The sequence below is a fragment of the Microcaecilia unicolor genome, chromosome 2 (genome assembly GCF_901765095.1).
Source record: "Microcaecilia unicolor chromosome 2, aMicUni1.1, whole genome shotgun sequence".
NCBI classification, from domain to species: domain Eukaryota; kingdom Metazoa; phylum Chordata; class Amphibia; order Gymnophiona; family Siphonopidae; genus Microcaecilia; species Microcaecilia unicolor.
The window spans coordinates 611026666-611045355 of NC_044032.1; the positions used below are offsets into that span (position 1 = coordinate 611026666).

Genomic DNA, 18690 nt, shown 5'->3' on the forward strand with positions numbered 1-18690 from the left:
CGCTTCCCAGGCCGTCGGGGAGGAAGGGAGCCGCCCGAAACGTTTCCCTCTCGGCACCAAGACGAGGCCTGCCGGGGAGTGTCGCACGCGGGAACAGTGGCTGCGCACCTTCTCTCGGTACCGCGCCCCTTCACGGTGAAACGAGTACGGCAGCGACCGCAACTCCGAGTTCGCTTCCCTGTGAGAATGCACACCTCAGTCGCTGACCACTCGAAGTTCAGGGCTGGAGGTAAAGAGAGATCCCGCATCACACGGTCGTTTGCCTTGTCAGCTTGGTTGCACCAAGGTCCCGCAACCACTCAGCCGTCCGCACCAGCGTTCTGGCCATGTCTCAGCCCTTTCTAGGGTTCAGTGCGGTCCACAGTCTCTACTGGCAGAAACCGCAGGGATTAGGAAACTGACGCACTAAACGTCTCCACTACACAGCCGCCGCCGCCACCATCTTTCTTGCATGCTTGGATTGGGGAGCTCATTACAAGTTCCATCTGGCACAGAAGGACAGAACGGGAGTCTCAGTGGTCAATAAATCGCTTGAAGCTCAGGGCAGTACAGAGTGCCTTTTGCAACTTTGCTCCTTTTCTGGCAGAGGCCCCGTCTGAGTTTTCTCCAGCAATAAGACAGTGGTGGCTTATATCAACAAGCAACCTGCAGTTGTCTGATGGCAGTAGAGGCAGCATCCCTCATGAATTGGGCTGAGAAAAATAATCTCTGCTTGTCGGCAGCTCACACCATGGGATCCTTGAATGTGGAGGAGACTTTCTCAGCAGGCACTCCTTGGACCTGGAAAAATAGGAACTATCCAGCCAGGGGTGTCAGCTGATAGTGGACCGATGAGGTACTCTGTGTCTGAACTTGATGAAAACAGAAAGGAATGCCAAAGTGCTCAAGTTCTTCAGCTGTCGGAAAGAACCAGGCTCAGTGGGGATCAATGCCCTCTGCAGCCCTGGCCGCAGACATCTACTGTATTTCTTCCCGCCTTGTCTCATAGTAGGCCGCGTGTTGAAAGGGATCACATTGGGAAGGGGTCGAATAATTCTCTTAGCCCCAGATTGGCCATGGTGGCAGTGGTACGTGGACCTGATTTGACTGCTGGATGAGGGTCCTCTCTGTCTTTGGCCAGTACACGACCTACTGAAGCAAAGTCCAGTGCTCATGGAGGATCCTTGCCCCTTTGGTCTTACAGCTTTGCCATTGAAAGGGCTTGGTTGCGACGAAAAGATTATTCTGATTTGGCCATTGCGACCATGCTTCTGGCTCGGAAACACTGTACATCCATGGTTTAAGTGAGGGTGTGGAGGACATTTGAAGGCTGGTGATGTGAGTGAGCGCGGACTATCTCCCTTCTCTGCTCAGATTGCGCACATCCTAGTATTTCTCCAAGCAGGTCTTCAGAAAGGCTTGGCATTGGGTTCTTTAAAAGTTGAGGTTGCGGCTTTGACCTGTTTCAGGAGCCGACTACAGAAGGGCGTGTCTTACAGCTCACCCAGATATCATTCGATTCTTGTGGGGATTGGGCCACTTGTGGCATCCCTTTTGTACGCCGTGTCCAGAAAGGAACTTTAGTCCATCAGGTGCTCTTCAAAAGCCTCCTTTTCAACCACTGTGGAAGGCCTCCTTGAAAGACCTTATCCTAAAGAGAGCATTCTTGGTGGCTATTTCGTTAGCATTTAGGATTTCAGAGATTCAGGCTCTCTCTTGTTGGGATCCCTTTCTCTGCTTTTCGGAAGGGGGGGGGGGGGGGTTCCGCATGGTTTCTTCTTTTTTTCCAGAAGTGGTATCAGCATGTCATTTCAACTAATCTGTGAAGCTTCTGTCCTTTCGCAGAGGACGAAGAGGCACAGTTTTCTTCCTTGAAACTTCTCAGTGTGCGTAGAGTCCTCATTAGAAATCTGGACGTAACTAGTGAGATTCGCGAATTGGACAGACAGCTTTTTGGTAAACAGAGGCTTGGCCTCATTGCTTCCAAGCCCACAATTGCTAGATGGCTGAAGGGGACTGTCATGTCAGCTTATTTGCTTACAGGGAAGCAAGCTCCTCAGGCCTTGCAGGCTCATTTTACAAGGCACACAGCGACATCCTGGTGAGCCTGACATTGGTGCCGGGCAAAATGGTAGAGACTATTAAGAACAAAACTACAGAACGTATTCAAAAGCATGGATTAATGAGACATATAAGCCACCTGAAAGTGTGTGGCAAATAGTCCCCTTTAAGCAGTAGGCTATCCACACATACCAGGATTCAATACAGGCTCATAGTTAGCTCCAGTCTGGGCTCTTTATCCAGTGCAAAATAAACAATAGTTAATTCCAAATAGAAGCAGTTCATTCAGTTCATCATCACAGTTAAATCACAAAGCAGCAGTTTCTACCTTCTACTCTCTTTACCTTCAGGAGGGGTTCCATACTTTAGGGATTTCTTCTGCCCCAAGGGATTCCCCTTTACATCGGCTTCACTGGTAGATTCAATACTTTAGGGACCTATTACCCAAGGGTTTTCAGCCTGCAAATACTTTTGGGACTTTCTCACACCCAAGGGATTTCACCTCTGCTTCACTCTACCCTCTTCTGTCCTTCTGCTTCTCTCTCTTCTCTGGGACCCCTTCCCACCTGCCTAATCAATCCCTGGCTTCTGCTCTCACAACCAATTATTCTCCTTCCATTAGCTTCCCCCACACCTGCTGAGTTGAGCATTAGACTAATGAAGAGCTCCTACACACAGGGTTTCCTATCTCTATTTCCCCCTAGTGGCAGCTATTCTACACGTCCTGCCAGCTTATACCCTTGTCTTCCCCTATAGCAGCTAGGAGTCCAGTCCAGGCTCTTCATCTCACCCCCTAGCTCCTTGCCTGCAATGCCTTCTGGGACTTGTATTTCAGACAAACTGCCTTAACCCAACTGTCCTGGATGTGACTCTATCACAGCTTTTAGTCTAGATTTGAAGATGGCCAGAGATTGAGCTTGACATACTGGCTGAGGAAGTCTATGCCTGGCATATGGTGCAGCAAGATACAAAAAATAGAGTTTTGACTTGGTAGTGGAGGAGAAGGGTACAGGTAAGAGAGATTTACCCAATGAACAGGGGAGGAGTGTAAGGAGAGATAAGAGTGGAGAAGTACTGAGGAGCTTCAGAGTGAATGCACTTGTAAGTCAATAGGAGGAGTTTGAACTGTATGCGGAAACAGGGAGCAAATGAAATGACTTGAGAGGCCTAATATGAGTATAGTGATGCTGTTGGAATATTTATTTAATTATTTATGCATTGTTGTATCTCACTATTATCCAAAAACAAATTTTGGTTCAAATTGGCTTACAATTTACATTTTGGTGGTGTTACAATAGTTTTGTGCAAAATGTGGAGACGGCATCTATAGTTTGTGCAGTTATTCATACAATTTTTGAAGAGATAGATTTGAAGAGGAGGAGGTAGTGGTAGCTTTTGTGCTCAGTTGTAGAGTTCTGGTGATGTTTGTTTGTATAGTTTCTGATGGGTAGATTTGAAAGGAAGGCGGCAATATCTTTGTGATTAACTGCAGAATTTTTTGAAGAGGTAGGTTTTCATTTGTTTTTTTGAATTGAAGGAGATTTGTGATGCTTCTTATGGTTTTTGGTATCGACCCTGATAATTAAATCATGCTGTGTAGATAGTTTTGTAGATGGTGTTTTTGCAGTTGGGTAGATACAGGAGTAGGTAGTTTCTGTTTTCTGGGCTGGCATTTCTTGAGGATAGTTAATCATGTTAAGCATATATTCGGGTACCATTCCAAATAGTATCATGAAGATTAGGATGCTTGCTTTGAAAAAGATTCTTGCCTTGACTGGTAGCCAATGTAGTGTTTCAAGCAGTGGGGTTGCTGTTTCGTATTTTGATTTCTTTTGAAAATCAGTCTTGCTGCCGTGTTTTGGACTGTTTGCAGCGATTTTAGTGTGTTTTCCTTGCACCCTACGTATGTTGCATGCAATAGTCTAGTTGCGATAGTATCGTTGATTGGACCAGTATCCGGAAAGATTGTCTAGGGAAATAGTCTGTTATTCTTCTCAGTTTCCATAGTGTTCTGAAGCGTTTTGATGTTACTGCTGATATTTGATTGTCCAGTGTTAGATGTTGGTCTAGAATGATTCCTAGTATTTTAAGTTGTTTTTCGATGTGGTATGTTTGTTGGTTGATTGTGAATTTTTGGTAGGATGTGGGGTTGTGTGGGCTGGATAGTACTAGGAATTTGTTTTTTTTTTGTCTGTCCAGTTTGAGTTTGAAAGTTGTTGCCCTTTCTTCCATGAGGTCCAATCCTTTTTTTTTTTTTTTTTTTTTTAATTTTGTCCTGTATGTTTGTGGTATTGTTTTGGAAAGTTAAGTACATAAGTACAAAAGTAATGCCACACTGGGAAAAGACCAAGGGTCCATCGAGCCCAGCATCCTGTCCACGACAGCGGCCAATCCAGGCCAAGGGCACCTGGCAAGCTTCCCAAACGTACAAACATTCTATACATGTTATTCCCGGAATTGTGGATTTTTCCCAAGTCCATTTAGTAGCGGTTTATGGACTTGTCCTTTAGGAAACCGTTATGAAGATGTTGATGTAGTCTGCATATATAAATGGGTTGAAACCCATTAATTCCAGTTTTTTCCAAGTGGCGCCATCATTACATTGAACAGTATTGATGATATTGGCGATTCCTGTGGTACCCCACATTCAGAGATCTATTAGGCTGGTGTTTGGTGGACATCTTTACAATGAAGGATCTGGTCTTTAGGAAGCCATTGAAGCATGTTGCCACTGCACCACTGATTCCTATGTTGTTGAGCAGTGTCATTAGTGTGGTGTGGTCTACAAGGTCGAACGCTGTCGAATTGCAATTTTAATATGTTTTGTCCTTGGCATATTATGCTCCTGAATTTCATTATCAGGGTGGTTATGACCGTCTCAGTGCTGTGTTGTGGTCTGAAACCTGATTGGGATTTATGAAGAACTAAGAATTTTGTCAAGTATTCTGTTAGTTGCTGTGTTAGGCCTTCCATCGTTTTGGTCAGTATCTATAATATTTGTCTATAATTTGTGATATCACTGATCTTGCTGGTAGTGTGTTTGGGGATAATTGTGAGTACTATGTCGCCTTTGTCTGTTGGAAATTGACCTCTTTCAAACATGTATGTGATATGTTGGTGAGGTACTCTGAACCAGTCTGGTGGGGTTTTCATCACGTAGTCGGGGCATTTGTAAAGCAGGGGCGTATCTGCGTGGGGCCACAGGGGTCTGGGCCCCCGCAGATTTCGCCCTGGACCCCCCTACCGCCGTTAACCCTCCCCCGCCTACTGCCAACCCTTTCCCCATGTACTGCGGTCACCTACCCCCGAGGTCCGCTCCTGCTGTTTTTTAAAAATATTACTTCAGCTGGCGGGGGACCCCAACCCCCGCCAGCCCAGCCGAGGTCTTTAACTTCTTCATCCTCGTGCTGTTCCTGCAATGCATCCTTCCAGTTGGACGGAGTTTGACGTCGCAGCACGTTGACGTCCTGTACGTACAACGTGCTGCGACGTCAAACTCCGTCCAACTGGAAGGATGCATTGCAGGAACAGCACGAGGATGAAGAAGTTAAAGACCTCGGCTGGGCTGGCGGGGGTTGGGGTCCCCCGCCAGCTGAAGTAATATTTTAAAAAACCGGCAGGAGTGGACCTTGGGGGGGTAGGTGACCGCGGTAGGCGGGGAAAGGGTTGGCGGTAGGCGGGGAAAGGGTTGGCGGTAGGCGGGGGAGGGTTAACGGCGGTTGGGGGGGCGTTATAATGTGCCCCCTCACTCTAGCCCCTGCCCCCCCTACCGCCGAACCTCAGATACACCCCTGTTGTAAAGTAGGCAGTATGCATGCACATATCAATAGCATCTTTACCGTGTCTAGTTGGGGTGGTTTGAGCGTGGTCTATATTCTGTCTGCTGCAGTGTGGTTGTGTGTTTCGCAATCTTGTATGTAGTCTGTGATGTTTATTTGTGGTTTTGGAAGGCTTGATCTTGTATTTGTTATTTTGTTTTTGAATTATCGTGCAAGCTTGTTTGCAGTTGGTAGTGTTTGTTGTCGCAAATATGTTCTGGGTTTTCTGTAGTTTGTTCATGAGTTTGAATATTTTTGTTTGTATTGGTCTGGTTGAGGTTTGTATATGTACTGTAGTGTTCTGCTTTGCCTTTATGCTGTTTGTGTATGTTCTTATTGCTTTTCTCGATATGGTTTTGTTTGTGTGTGTTTTTGGCCTATGTGCTCTCAAGTTTCCTACAGAATTTCTTCATGTGTAATAGTCTGTCATTAAACCAGGGACATGGTTGTTTTGTGATTTTTGTTTTGATTGGTGCTATTTTGTTTAGTGTGTTTTCACTTGTTTCATCCCAGTTTCTCATGACGTGTTTATCCTTGGGTAGTATGTCATTTAGTTCATTTATTGTTGTTGTCCACAATGTGTGGTTGTCTACTTTTTTCCTCTGGTTGTAAATGTGTGTTGGGTTATTGGCTCTCTTCTTGCCATGTTCTTTCCATTGTAGTGTGAAAGTGAGCTTGATGTGGTCTGACCATGGTTCCTCTTCTCATGTGTGGTTTGTTAATATGTGGTTGTTACTCGTTGAGAATCTGTGGGCTAGTATGGCTAATTTGTGTCCTTTTGTGTGCGATGAGACTCCTTGTGCTGTTATGAAGTTCATTAGTGTTCTGGTGTTTGTGTCGTTTTGTTTTTCTGGGTGCAGGTTTATGTCGCCTATTAATAGGGCATTTGGGTGATTGCTGCAGATGTCTGATATGTAGTCTGTGAAATCATTTTGGGCATTTATCCAGCTTCCTGTAGGGTAGTAGAATAATGTGATGCATAGTTGGTCAGTTAGTGTTTTGTCGGTGATTTTGCATGCCAGGATTTCGATTGTTGAGGATGTGTGTTTAGCGACAGGTTCTGCTGTGAAGAAGGATTTTTATATTATTGCAGTACCTCCTCCCCTCCTTTTGGTTCTTTTGATATGTATTATTTTATAGCCTGGTGGGCATAGATCTAGTAGTGCAGTGTCTTTGAGGTGCAGCCATGTTTCACTTATGAGCAGTAGTCAGAGTTGTTCCATTTCTATTCAGTCTCTTAGTAGTGTTGTCTTATTTACTGCCGATCTCGCGTTTATGTAACCTATTTGTATCGAAACATGCATGTCGTGCTTAATATTGTTTTTTTTTTAACAGTTTGTAGCTGTCTGTGTGGTCTGCCTGTTCTGCTCATGTTATTTTGTTGGGTGTTGTTCGTGTTTGGTTTCATGTTGCTGGATGTTTGTTTGGCCTCTGCATTTCTGTTTAGGTGGTGATTGGGCTCTTCCAGTTGTTGGAGTGGTCGTCTTCTTCCTGTGACATGTACTGGTATTTTGTTCCATTTAGTTGGAGTTTCTGCTGGTATCCCCTTTGTCCACATTGTTATTGTATGGTAGATAATCCATGCCCTTAGGGTGGCCATTTTGTGGGGTTACTTCTGGCTTGGGGGTGTTTGCGTGTGAATATGTGAGTGTGTTTGGGCTCTGAAGTGCTTGTGTGTTGCGTGTTAGATATGTGCAGAGAAAGAGAGAGGAGTCAAAGATAACCCCAAGGTTATGAGCTGATGAGACTGTGAGGATGAGACTGTTATCCACGGACATAGAGAATGGGAGATGAGGAGAGGTGGGTTTAGGGGAAAAGATAAGAAGCTCATTCGTGGTCAGGTTTAGTTTCAGATGACGGTGAGACACCCGGGCAGCAATGTCAGACAGGCAGGCTGATATTTGGGCCTGGATTCCTGCTGAAATTTCTGGTGTGGAGAGGTAGATCTAGGAGTCATCAGCATAAAGGTGATACTGAAAACCATGGGAGGAGATCAGAGCACCAATGGAAGAAGTATAGATGGAGAAAAGACGAGGTCCCAAGACAGAGCCCTGTGGTACACCAACTGATAGTGGGATAGAAGTGGAGGAGGAGGATCCACCAGAGTATACACTAAAAGTGCGATGGGAGATATAAGAAGAACAGAGCCCTGAAATCCAAGTGAGGACAGCGTATCAAGGAGTAGGTGATGATCAACATTGTCAAAAGCAGCAGATAGATTGAGAAGGATGAGGATAGAATAGAGACCTTTGGATCTGGCCATGGACAGGTCATTGTAGACTTTAGCAAGGGCTGTTTCAGTTGAACGAAGAGGATGAAACCCAGATTGAAGTGGATCAAGAATAGCTTGAGATGAAAGTCAAGACAATGGTGGTGAACAGTACATTCCAGTATCTTGGATAGAAAAGGGAGGAGGGAGATAGGGCGATAATTGGAAGGACAGGTTGGGTCCAATGAAGGTTTTTTGAGGAGTGGTGTAACAATGGCATGTTTGACGGCATCAGGAATAATTGCATTGGAAAGTGAAAAGATTGAGGATACAACAGAAGGGATGACAGTAAGAGAGAGAGTGCTAAGTAGATGAGTGGGAATAGGATCAGAGGAACAAGTAGTCAGTTCGGAGGAGGAAAGAAAAATGTGCATTTTCCTCTTCAGTGATTTCAGGAAAGGAAGAAAAGGAGGCAGAGGTTGAAGGAGGGTTCAGAGAATGGACTAAGGGAAGGTGTGGTGGAAGTGACTTAATCCTGTGAACCTTATCACCAGAGTCTGGGGAGAATGTGAAGGGAGAGTTGGAAGTGAAGGCACTTTGAGGAGGGAGTTCAGTGTGGCAAACAGACGTCGAGCATTTGAGCCAAGAGAGTTTGCCAGCTGAATGTAGTAGTCCTGTTTGGCAAGTGAAAGAGCAGACTGGAAGGAGGTCAGCATTGAAAAAAGATGTTAAAGCAAGAAAATGATAAACATAAGAGGGATAATTAGCATGAATGTTAAAATCCCCAACAATGAGCAAAGGAGATGAAGGGTCTAGAAAGAAGGAAAGCCAGGAGTCAAAGTCAGTGAGAAAGGAAGAAAGGGATTTATCAGGGGGTTGATAAATGACTGCTACTTGAAGAGGTAGAGGAGTGAATAGACGGATGGAGTGGACTTAAAGGAAGAAAAAGCAGTGAGACTGAGGTGGAACAAGAGGTTGAAATCTACAAGAGGGTGAGAGTAGTAGCCCAATACCACCTCCTTGGCCAACCGGGCGAGGAGTATGGGAGAGAAGGTAACCTCCATGGCACAGGGCAACAGCTGGAGCAGAGTCTTCAGGGCAAGCGGGTAGAGAGTATGATAGATAGAGATTGTGGATGTAGGAAACTTGTTGCAGACAGAGCGAGCATTCCACAAGGCACATGGGAAAGGCAGAGAAGAAGAGGAGAGGAACAGCTATTAGATTGGAGACATCACTGTGTGACCTGCACAAATAGGATGAGAGCTGATGTGGAGGACAAGGACTGGGATTGATATCTTCAGTGGAGAGCAGGAGAAGGAGCAAGAGAGTATGGAGAAGAGTAGGAGAAGCATAACATCAGCAATGAAGATGAGATGTACTCGGACAGATTGGAGATAGTTGAATGAAAGGAAGGAAAGAGAGCTAAGAAGGGAGAAGACAAAAGGGATGGTAGGATGATGAAAGCAGAAGGTGGGCAATGTGTTCTTGCGGTATACAGTGGTTTCAGATAGAAAAAGAGGTAAAGTATTAAGAAGAGAAATTGTACTGGAGCCATAAGAAATAGCAGAGAGAAAATACAAACAGAGCGGAGACCCTGGGTGGACCTGGGAGTCACTCTGGAGAAGGTTGTGAGGATATGCAAATAGGCTGCAAGTTCTCCACAGCACCTGGAAGTTAGCTGGTGGAAGTGCTAGGAAGCGGTGTTTACCGGTCCCATGGATTCTTTTCTTAGGCGTGAGGGAGCGAGCTCTTCAGTCTGGTGAGTCACCGGTTTGTCAGCCCCTGCAGCAAGAAGGGGCGTCACCTAACTTTTCTGCATGGAGATATCTTTGACTCCCACTCTATGGACATTCCCTCCTCAACCATTGCTGTTAGGGATGCTGTGCGGAAGTCGCTTGAAGCTTCTGGGCCAGAAGGGAAGGGCTCAGCTGTGCAAGAAGATATGTCGTCTTCATCTTTGGGTCAACTACAAGCAGTAACCGGTGGAACTAGAGCTGCCAAACTGGGAGACGAGGTGGCACCTATTGTGTGCCCATCTTCATCTGTGATGGGTCGGGTTGCACAAGTCACTCTTACAGTTTTCACACTTGAATCGATTTGGGAGGCTGTTGCTGGTTCATCGTTTATTAAATTTAATATACTGCCTGCCTCGAGGCATTTTGCTCATATAACAAAATTGTCCAGGAGATAGAAAAGAACATCATTTATAAGATAGGAAAGAGCAAACACACAGAACATGCATCCCTGTACTACAGTGTTCTGACCCAATCATACCATTCATACAAAGCATACATAGTAACATAGTAGATGACGGCAGAAAAAGAACTGCACGGTCCATCCAGTCTGCCCAACAAGATAACTCACATGTGCTACTTTTTGTGTATACCTTACCTTGATTTGTACCTGTCCTTTTCAGGCCACACACCGTATAAGTCTGCCCAGCACTATCCCCGCCTCCCAACCACCAACCCCGCCTCCCACCACCGGTTCTGGCACAGACCGTATAAGTCTGCCCAGCACTATCCCCGCCTCCCAACCACCAGTCCCGCCTCCCACCACCGGCTCTGGCACAGACCGTATAAGTCTGCCCAGCACCATCCCTGCCTCCCGCCACTGGCTCTGCCACCCAATCTCAGCTAAGCTCCTTAGGATCCATTCCTTCTGACAATTAACAGTCTTACTATTAAAAAAAAAAAAAAAAAGTAGTCAAGATTTGTCAAGTGGTATACAGGTGAGGCGACCTACCGACCTGCAGAAGCATTACTTACAAATCCATCTATACGGCTGGATTTAGAAATCTCTGCTCTAAATGGTGGAACTCAATTCCCAAGGTCATAAGAAGCATTTCAAACTAACTTCAGTTCAGAAAAAGAACGAAAGACCTACCTTTCCAATAAATAAATTACTTCAACCAATCCGTAATAAAAGTAAAACCATCTCCTACCGCAGGAGCAAACAATCTTCAGGCTCCGAAGGCAATTTAAAAAAAAGTAAGTTTTTAAAGCTTTGCAAAAAGAGGGATAAGACGTGTCTAATTGCAGATACTGCGGAAGAGAATTCTACAATGCAGGTGCCAAAAAAAACAGCTCGTGCCCTTGTAGATTCCCATTGAACTCTTTAAGGACTAAGAATAACCAATCTGTTATCATTATGAGAACGCAAAGTATGTGTAGGGGTATATGGAATAATGAGAGATGAAAGATATGCTGGAGTACTAGTATGCAACACTATGAGTTACAGTAAGAATCTTAAATTTGATACGGTTGCATGCCTCCAGTTTAAATACTCTTCAAGCTGGGATGAATCAGAACTTTCAGTGCTTAGAAGAACATAAGATACAATTAAAATCTATACAAGAGATGAATGCGTCTTTAAGGAAAATTCTTTAATGAAAAGAAGGATTGAAAGTTTGGAGAATACTGCAAGATTCTCTACTCATCGGATTATTAATTTTCCTATACTTCCTTTTATTACATCAAAAGATATATTTAAACGCTATCTTAAGGAGATTTTTTTGATTCCATAGGAATCTATTCCTCCATTAACTCAAGTGTACCTATCTGCATCTGGAAAGAAGGAGCCTTTTCAAGTGCAAGCAAATCGTGACCCAGAAATGGCCGTTTTAAATTGAGATTTTGGAGATGTCTGACTCTGAATCAGTGACTTTTGCAACTTTGATAGTTACTCGTGATTGACTCTTTTGCCTTTTCTTTAAAAAGAAGGCTGTCTTGTTTCTGAGATCCCAGTTCAGAATTTTTCTTGACCTTACTAAGGAAACCCAGAAAAGAAGAAAGAGTTTTCTATTACTTAAGCCAGGTGTTCTACAATTAGGAGCACTGTTTTTTCTGAAGCATCCCTGTAAATGTATAGTAATGGTGCAGTCAGTTAAGTATGTGTTTTTTTTTTTTTTGAACCCTCACAGCTTTTGGGCCTTTATTAATAGCAGGGGGCTCATCTCTAGCTTGCCGGTGAGAGAGGCAGCTTGAAGTCTGTATAGTAGTAATTAGAAAGCACTATGTTATGTTAAAGGCCTTTTTTCTTCATTATGCTGCATGTTGAATGATAGGTTTAATGATTTCCGGGTTATTGTTTAGCCTATGTTTGTTTTGAAGAAGCTTTTTTTTTTTTTTCCTTATTTTCTGTGCAAGGGAATGTGTGGTGGAAGTTGGTATTTTTTTTTTTAATATTTCAATAAATTATTTTTTAAAATGAAGTTGGCAAGTCATGCTTGTTTTTACCTTCACAGAGAATGGGGAATCAGGATTATATGCTCACAAAAAGAATACTTCATTGTAGCTAACACTTGTGTTTTTAAAAGTCAGAGTTCTGTTGCTTTCTCTCCTTTAATTTCCTGATCTTTTCTTCATCCAGGTATACGTTTGCATCTGGCTCACCTGATAATATTAAACAGTGGAAATTTCCAGATGGAAACTTCATTCAGAACTTGTCAGGTCATAATGCAATAATCAATACACTGGCTGTGAATTCTGATGGCGTGCTTGTGTCTGGAGGTAAAAAGTTGATTTCTCTACAGTATTCTTCTATCATTCATTGTAAACAGATGAGTTCATTGCAGGAGTGAGAGGTCACTCATAAGCCTTGGTGTCTGCAGATATTTGTGGTAGTATAAATTGAGTGAAGGAATATGCCCAAAATTCATTGGAAAACAGCCTGAAATTTCCTAGAAGGTTGGTGAGGTGGGGAGCCCTTAACTGGTGGGTGGGACTGCTTCAGATCCTGGTATAGATAATGCTATGCTGTGCATGTGCTGAACAGTACAGAAACTGAGGAAAGCTTACAGCTTAATATGGGATGACAGCTTCATGCAGGCCACAGATTGACAGTGGTGGTGGTCTCATGGAAACTTTGGGCTGCCATTCAGAGCACTGAACAAATCTGTTTGCTTGAGCCCTGAACAGTATCCATAAAAATTGTAAACTCACCCTTTGCAGGAAACCAAGGAGGCTTTGGCATGTGGGTAGCATGTGTATGCACTTAGCTTCCATTATAGACCTGCACCTCTACATGTGGACTTTGACTAGCAAAGATGAACAATATATAGTCTCTGAGGTAGCTGGCTGGAAGAGAGAGCAGCATGTTTGTAGGTTATGCCACTGTTTGGGGGCAAAGGGTGTGCTTACAATGGAGTAAGGGCTCTGCAAATATTAAAGCCCACTAGCAATTGAAGGGAGTTTGTGGAACATGTTGGTACTGCACAGGGGCAACAGAAGGCCTCTTTGGTTGGTGAGGTCAAATCCTGCCTCCAACTCCGCCCCGTAGCTCTCGCCACTGATTTTAAAATCACTTTTCTTCATACCGGGATCACAACCCTAAGAGAACTAAGGAGAATAGAGAGGTTGTGATTGCCTGGGGCATTCCTGTCCAACTGATTGATAAGCTTGATTCAAGAAAACCAGACATTGTGGTAAAGGGGAAAAACATGAGAACAGCATTACCAACAGATGTATCAGTGCCATGAACTCTAGAAGGAAGCTCTGTTTGGCACAGTGCAAGTACAACAGCAAGAGTTAGTAGTAAATTTGATAGACTGAGATCATACTCAGCACACCCTGGCTTAGGACTGAGGTTCATTACTGTTGTGATGTGTACAAAACTAATCCATTTAGAAACAGTGACCTGAGAGCAACAGCTCTAACTAGCAAGAGGTAGCAATATACATATTACACAAAGGTCTGTTACATGAATATACTTGATCCTCAAGGCATCCCATCACCATCATCACATTGTCTTCCCCAGGCTGCCTCACCACCACCACCATGCTGTCTCTTCTAGTCCTTACTTCCCCCTACAGACCTGAATGGATTGGCTGCATAGTAGAAGTTGAGCATAGCAGCAACAGCAATCCAGACTGGCCCAAGGGTATCTGATGCCCTAGGTCAGGCTTGTCCAACCTTTTTCTATCAGGGGCCATGTTATATTTTATAACATTTGGAGGGACAAAACACGTACTGTCGTGTTTTGTCAAATAGTGGCAAAATATGACAATGTGTCATCTCCTCAACCATCACCCACTCCCCCCCCCCCACCCTCTCTCCATGCTCCAATCTACCTGCAGCCTTCACCCAGTCTACTTTCTCTCTCTCTCATGTACCCCTCCCCCAATCTTCAACCAGTCTTTCCCCTCGCCTGGTTTCAGCTGCAGAAGAAACAGCAGGATTCCTGCTTCCCCACCATGGCTCGGCTCGCCATCAGTTTGAGCCATGCAGTGTCAGAAGTTCAGGTTGATCTCATGAGACTTGAAACCACAAGACTAACCCAAACTTCGGGCGCTGCATGCCTCAAACTTACAGAGAGCTGAGTCACAGCAAGGAAGCAGGAATCTGGCTGTAAGCATCACATGAATTGCCAAGCTTCCGAGGGCCAAAAAAAAAGCACTTGGAGGGGCGGGTTCTGGCCCATGGATCATAGGTTGGACAAGCCTGAACCTTCAGCCATGTATCCTCCACCCACTACAAGCCCCCCAGGTCAGCTGCAGGCGTTATATCCCCCGCCCCTCCATCTACCAGGCCTGCTGCTGCCACCACAACCACCCTCCCGGAGGATAGGAGACAAGAGAATTCAGAGCTGGTTCAGGTCTCGAAGCAGAGGCCTGTGCTCAAATGCTGATTTGTCTCGGTCCCCATCCAATGCAGGACTTCGTCTTAGCAGGTGGGACAGGATGCAATAGTGCATAAGCATGGGCCTGTGCTTCCAGGCCCCGGACCAGCACTGAATTCATTTTCATCTTTATTTCCAGAAGGTAGTGTGGCAGTGGCCGGTGAGCAGGGCTTGGCTTAAATTTTGCTGGGTCCATGGCCCCTGTAGCTCACCCTGCTCCAATGCCTATGGTACTGCATATGCATTTCTTATTACATCCAAGAGTGCTTTATCATTGCTTCCTGTCCTGGATATTCCAGATCTTGGGAAAGGTCAGTTTTCATTGGCTGTAGCTGCCCAACCATCAGAGTGGCTCTTAAATATATTTGATTTTTCTCTTCAGCTGATAACGGCACTATGCACCTTTGGGATTGGAGAACAGGATATAATTTCCAGAGAGTTCATGCGGCCGTACAACCTGGGTCTCTAGACAGTGAATCTGGAATATTTTCTTGTACATTTGACCAGTCAGAACGCAGATTGATCACTGCAGAAGCTGATAAAACCATCAAAGTATACAAAGAAGATGATACTGCGGTATGTAGATGTCTCATTCAAACTGTGTTCCTTACCTAAGAAGTGAGAAGTATGAATGATGATTTGAAAAGGGTCCCTCCATCCCCAACTTGGGGACATACCAGAGCTGCTGATGCTAGAATACTGAGACATAGGAAATATTTCTAATTGTGTATGACCTTTAAATTGAAAATGATTCCCACTAAGCTGGCCTTAAGAAACATTGTAGTTCTGAAGCTGCCATGGGACGATCTGGGATTAAGTCCCAAGATCCTATGGCCACCCAGGCCTGGAATGCTATTTCCAACTCCTTCAGGAGAGGGCATCTGAGCTGTCACAGAATGGATGCCTACTAGCCAACACTTTGGATGTATACATACCATGAGCAATAGTCTGTAGCCTCTGGCTGAGGACATTTGGTGTGATGATTTGGCTAGATGGGAAGAAGGAAGGTTTAAATGGGGAAAATACAAAATGGACAGTTGCAGAAGCAGGCTATTGGTTTCCTGGTATGGAACCTTCCAGTCGATCTAGAAGCCCAAAGAGGAGGAGAAACTTGCCAGGACCTACTCCTCAACAAAAGTTCTTGTAATTTAACCCTGAGAAGCAAGGCGTTGTACTTTTTGCTGAAGTTTGCTGCTTGAATCCCTGGGGCCAAGAATTTCATAGATTATAATGAATTGATGCGAGTGTACACTACATAACGGAAGGATGCTACCTAGTTTGTCTGTCCTTTACTCTGTGTGGCCCTGGGCAAGCCTGTGGAACCTAGATTAAAACAAGAATTGTGTCTTCATATAACTGATCTAGTCAATCAGTTTTAAAAATTAATAATTAATTTTAAAATCACACAAGAAGCCATTTCAGCTTTTGCTTTGAAGTTTAAAAGCAACAGTGCTACCTGCAGTGCTCAAAATGTCATTTCATTTCAATATTTATTTGGTGCCCTTTTCCAGGGTACCTGACTGAGCAAACAAGATCTTATTAAATGGTACATAATGCAATCTTTCTAATTTCTGAGTTCTTTCCTTATAGTTTTATGGGTTAATTTGTCTAGAATGGGTGTAATTTTTTTGTTTTTTGTAGCCACTGCCATGGCCCTGCTCAGTTCATGTTTGTCAGGTGATGTTTGCATGGGTGTGTGGTTGGAGCAAGCGCCCCTGTTCTCTTACATTTAATATCTGAGTTAAAAGGAAGTTGATTTCTAAACCTTTTAAACACTTGTTTCTTCTCAGAAGTTACACAAATCAAAATTCTTACAGTTGGCTGTAAGTCCAGATATTGAATTATACAAATAGTTCTGTGTTAGCCAAGCCGGGTTAATTTTCTGTACCCGCTTGAATTACATCTAATTTATTTATTGCTTAAATTGAGGTCATACCTTTTTCAGTAGTAGTTCAAGTTGAGTTACATTCAGGCACACAAGGTATTTCCCTGTCCCCAGAGAGCTTACAGTCTTAAGCTTGTACCTAAGGCAGTGGAGGGTTAAGAGTCCTGCCCAAGATCACGAGTAGCAGTAGTAGAATTTGAACTGGGTTTCTCTGGTTGTCAGCCTAGTGTTCTAACCACTAGGCTACATTTCAAGTAGGAATGACACAGCCAAATAGGCAGTGGAATTCTTAAAACATTCCTCTCCCAGGCAGTGGAATTCTTAAAACATTCCTCTCCCAGACAGTTCTTTCCTCTTGCAACTTAAACGCCGAAGGGTGACCTATGCAGCATTTAGCCAAGCACCACAGAAAATTCTTGCTCCTACTGTAATCTGTCTGCAAACACTTTTTATTTCTAGAAGTGTAGTGCTGATGGGACCATGGTCAACTCTGCAATAAAATGGGCAATTTCTCATATAAAAGAATGTGTCACCCTTTCAACGTCCCACACCCACCCCTGCAGTATCACGGTCAAAGGTCTGGCAGTTAAAATTTAATCACAAATGTATCTCTAGGGTAACAAATTATGATTGATTTTTTTTTTTGGACATTTATAATCAGCAGAGTATTATAGCAATCAGGCAGGTAGGGTGGACTCAGTGCGATAATGGTTGAAGAAGTGTTTTATATAGGAGATGGATCCTACATTGAATAATGCACTTGGTCTGAGCATTCTATACAAAAAGAATTAAAAAATGTTTTTAGTGTTTTATGTAGTATTTATAGGCTTCTTTATATAGCTAAATCAACAAGAAACATAATTTGTTACCGTAGAGATATAATTGTGATTAAATTTTAACTGCCAGACCCTTGACCATGATGCTGCAGGGGTGGGGGTGAGATGTTGAGAGGGTGACATATTCTCTCTTTTATATGAGAAATTGCCCATTTTATTGCAGAATTGACCATGGTCCCATCAGCACTCCACTTCTAGAAAAAAAAATTGTTTGCAGACAGGTTACAGTAGGAGCATGAATTTTCTGTGGTGCTTGGCTAAATGCTGCATAGGTCACCCTTTGACAAACAACTAATCTGCAAGATGAGGTGCTTGCTATATCTTTTGTCTGCTCAGTGCCAACAGATACCACCCAAGCATGTTTATTTTGCATAATTTGATATACCACTATTCAGTAGCTATCATGGCAGTTTAATCCAGTGCATAAAAACAGGCATTAACAAATTATAAAAAGTCAAGACAGAGTTTAGATAATGTATTTTTATGTACATTTATCTATACGTGTGGGTGCGTGTCTCTATCTCTAGGTAAATATAAAAAGTAGTGTATGATTTGTGAATGTAATAGAGCAAGGATAATGCAGATCGTAATTTATAGATGCTGAATGATTTTTAAAAGTGCACAGCTCATGGATTCTAAAGTAGTTTGCTTTTTTTTCCCTTTTGTATAGACTGAAGAGACTCATCCTGTCAGCTGGAAACCAGAAATTATCAAGAGAAAACGATTTTAAGGACTATTATCTGGATAATTTTATTGTATTTTTTTTTTTTTGGGGGGGGGGGGGGATCTTAATTTGCTTTTACTAAAAGCATACATTCACATCAGGTCATGTAAAGTTGGAGCTCAGCTGAAGCTCCATGCTTTTTATCTTGTACAATAAATTCAATCCTTGTGAGGTTTTTGTGTTCACTTTTCATTCAGTGTAAAGATGGCTGGACTTCATTTTCACTGGGAACATGAGACGGTGGCATGCTGCCATATTAATTTTTCACTGAACACGAGTGTTTGGAGAATATTGAGGAGTTAGTTTTCTTCAACATTAATGCACATCTTCTCAAGCCCTTCCGCAAGAAGCTGTTGCTTTCTGTAAGGCCTTTCTCTGATGGGATTCCGTGATCCCCTCTTTAGAGAGCTATTGGCTTTCTGGAATGAGCTGATGCAACTCGGGAGCCTTCCTGCAAGAATTGCCTCTGATGCAGGGGTGAGGATAATTGTGATTTTACTCTTGATACAGAGTACTTGGTTTGCTGAACAAAGACAATAATGTAGAATTAAAAATGAATA

At 43.6% G+C, this 18690-nt stretch overlaps 1 protein-coding gene across 1 annotated transcript in view; it reads left to right on the plus strand.

The window, feature by feature from the left end:
- Positions 1-18301, plus strand: part of PLRG1 (pleiotropic regulator 1) — a 71789-nt gene extending 53488 nt beyond the window's left edge. The window contains exons 13-15 of the mRNA XM_030191624.1: positions 12439-12578; positions 15068-15261; positions 18077-18301. Coding sequence (XP_030047484.1) covers positions 12439-12578; positions 15068-15261; positions 18077-18136 — 394 coding nt within the window. The 3' untranslated portion in view covers positions 18137-18301. The remainder of the gene's footprint in view (positions 1-12438; positions 12579-15067; positions 15262-18076) is intronic.
- Positions 18302-18690: the final 389 nt, after the last annotated feature.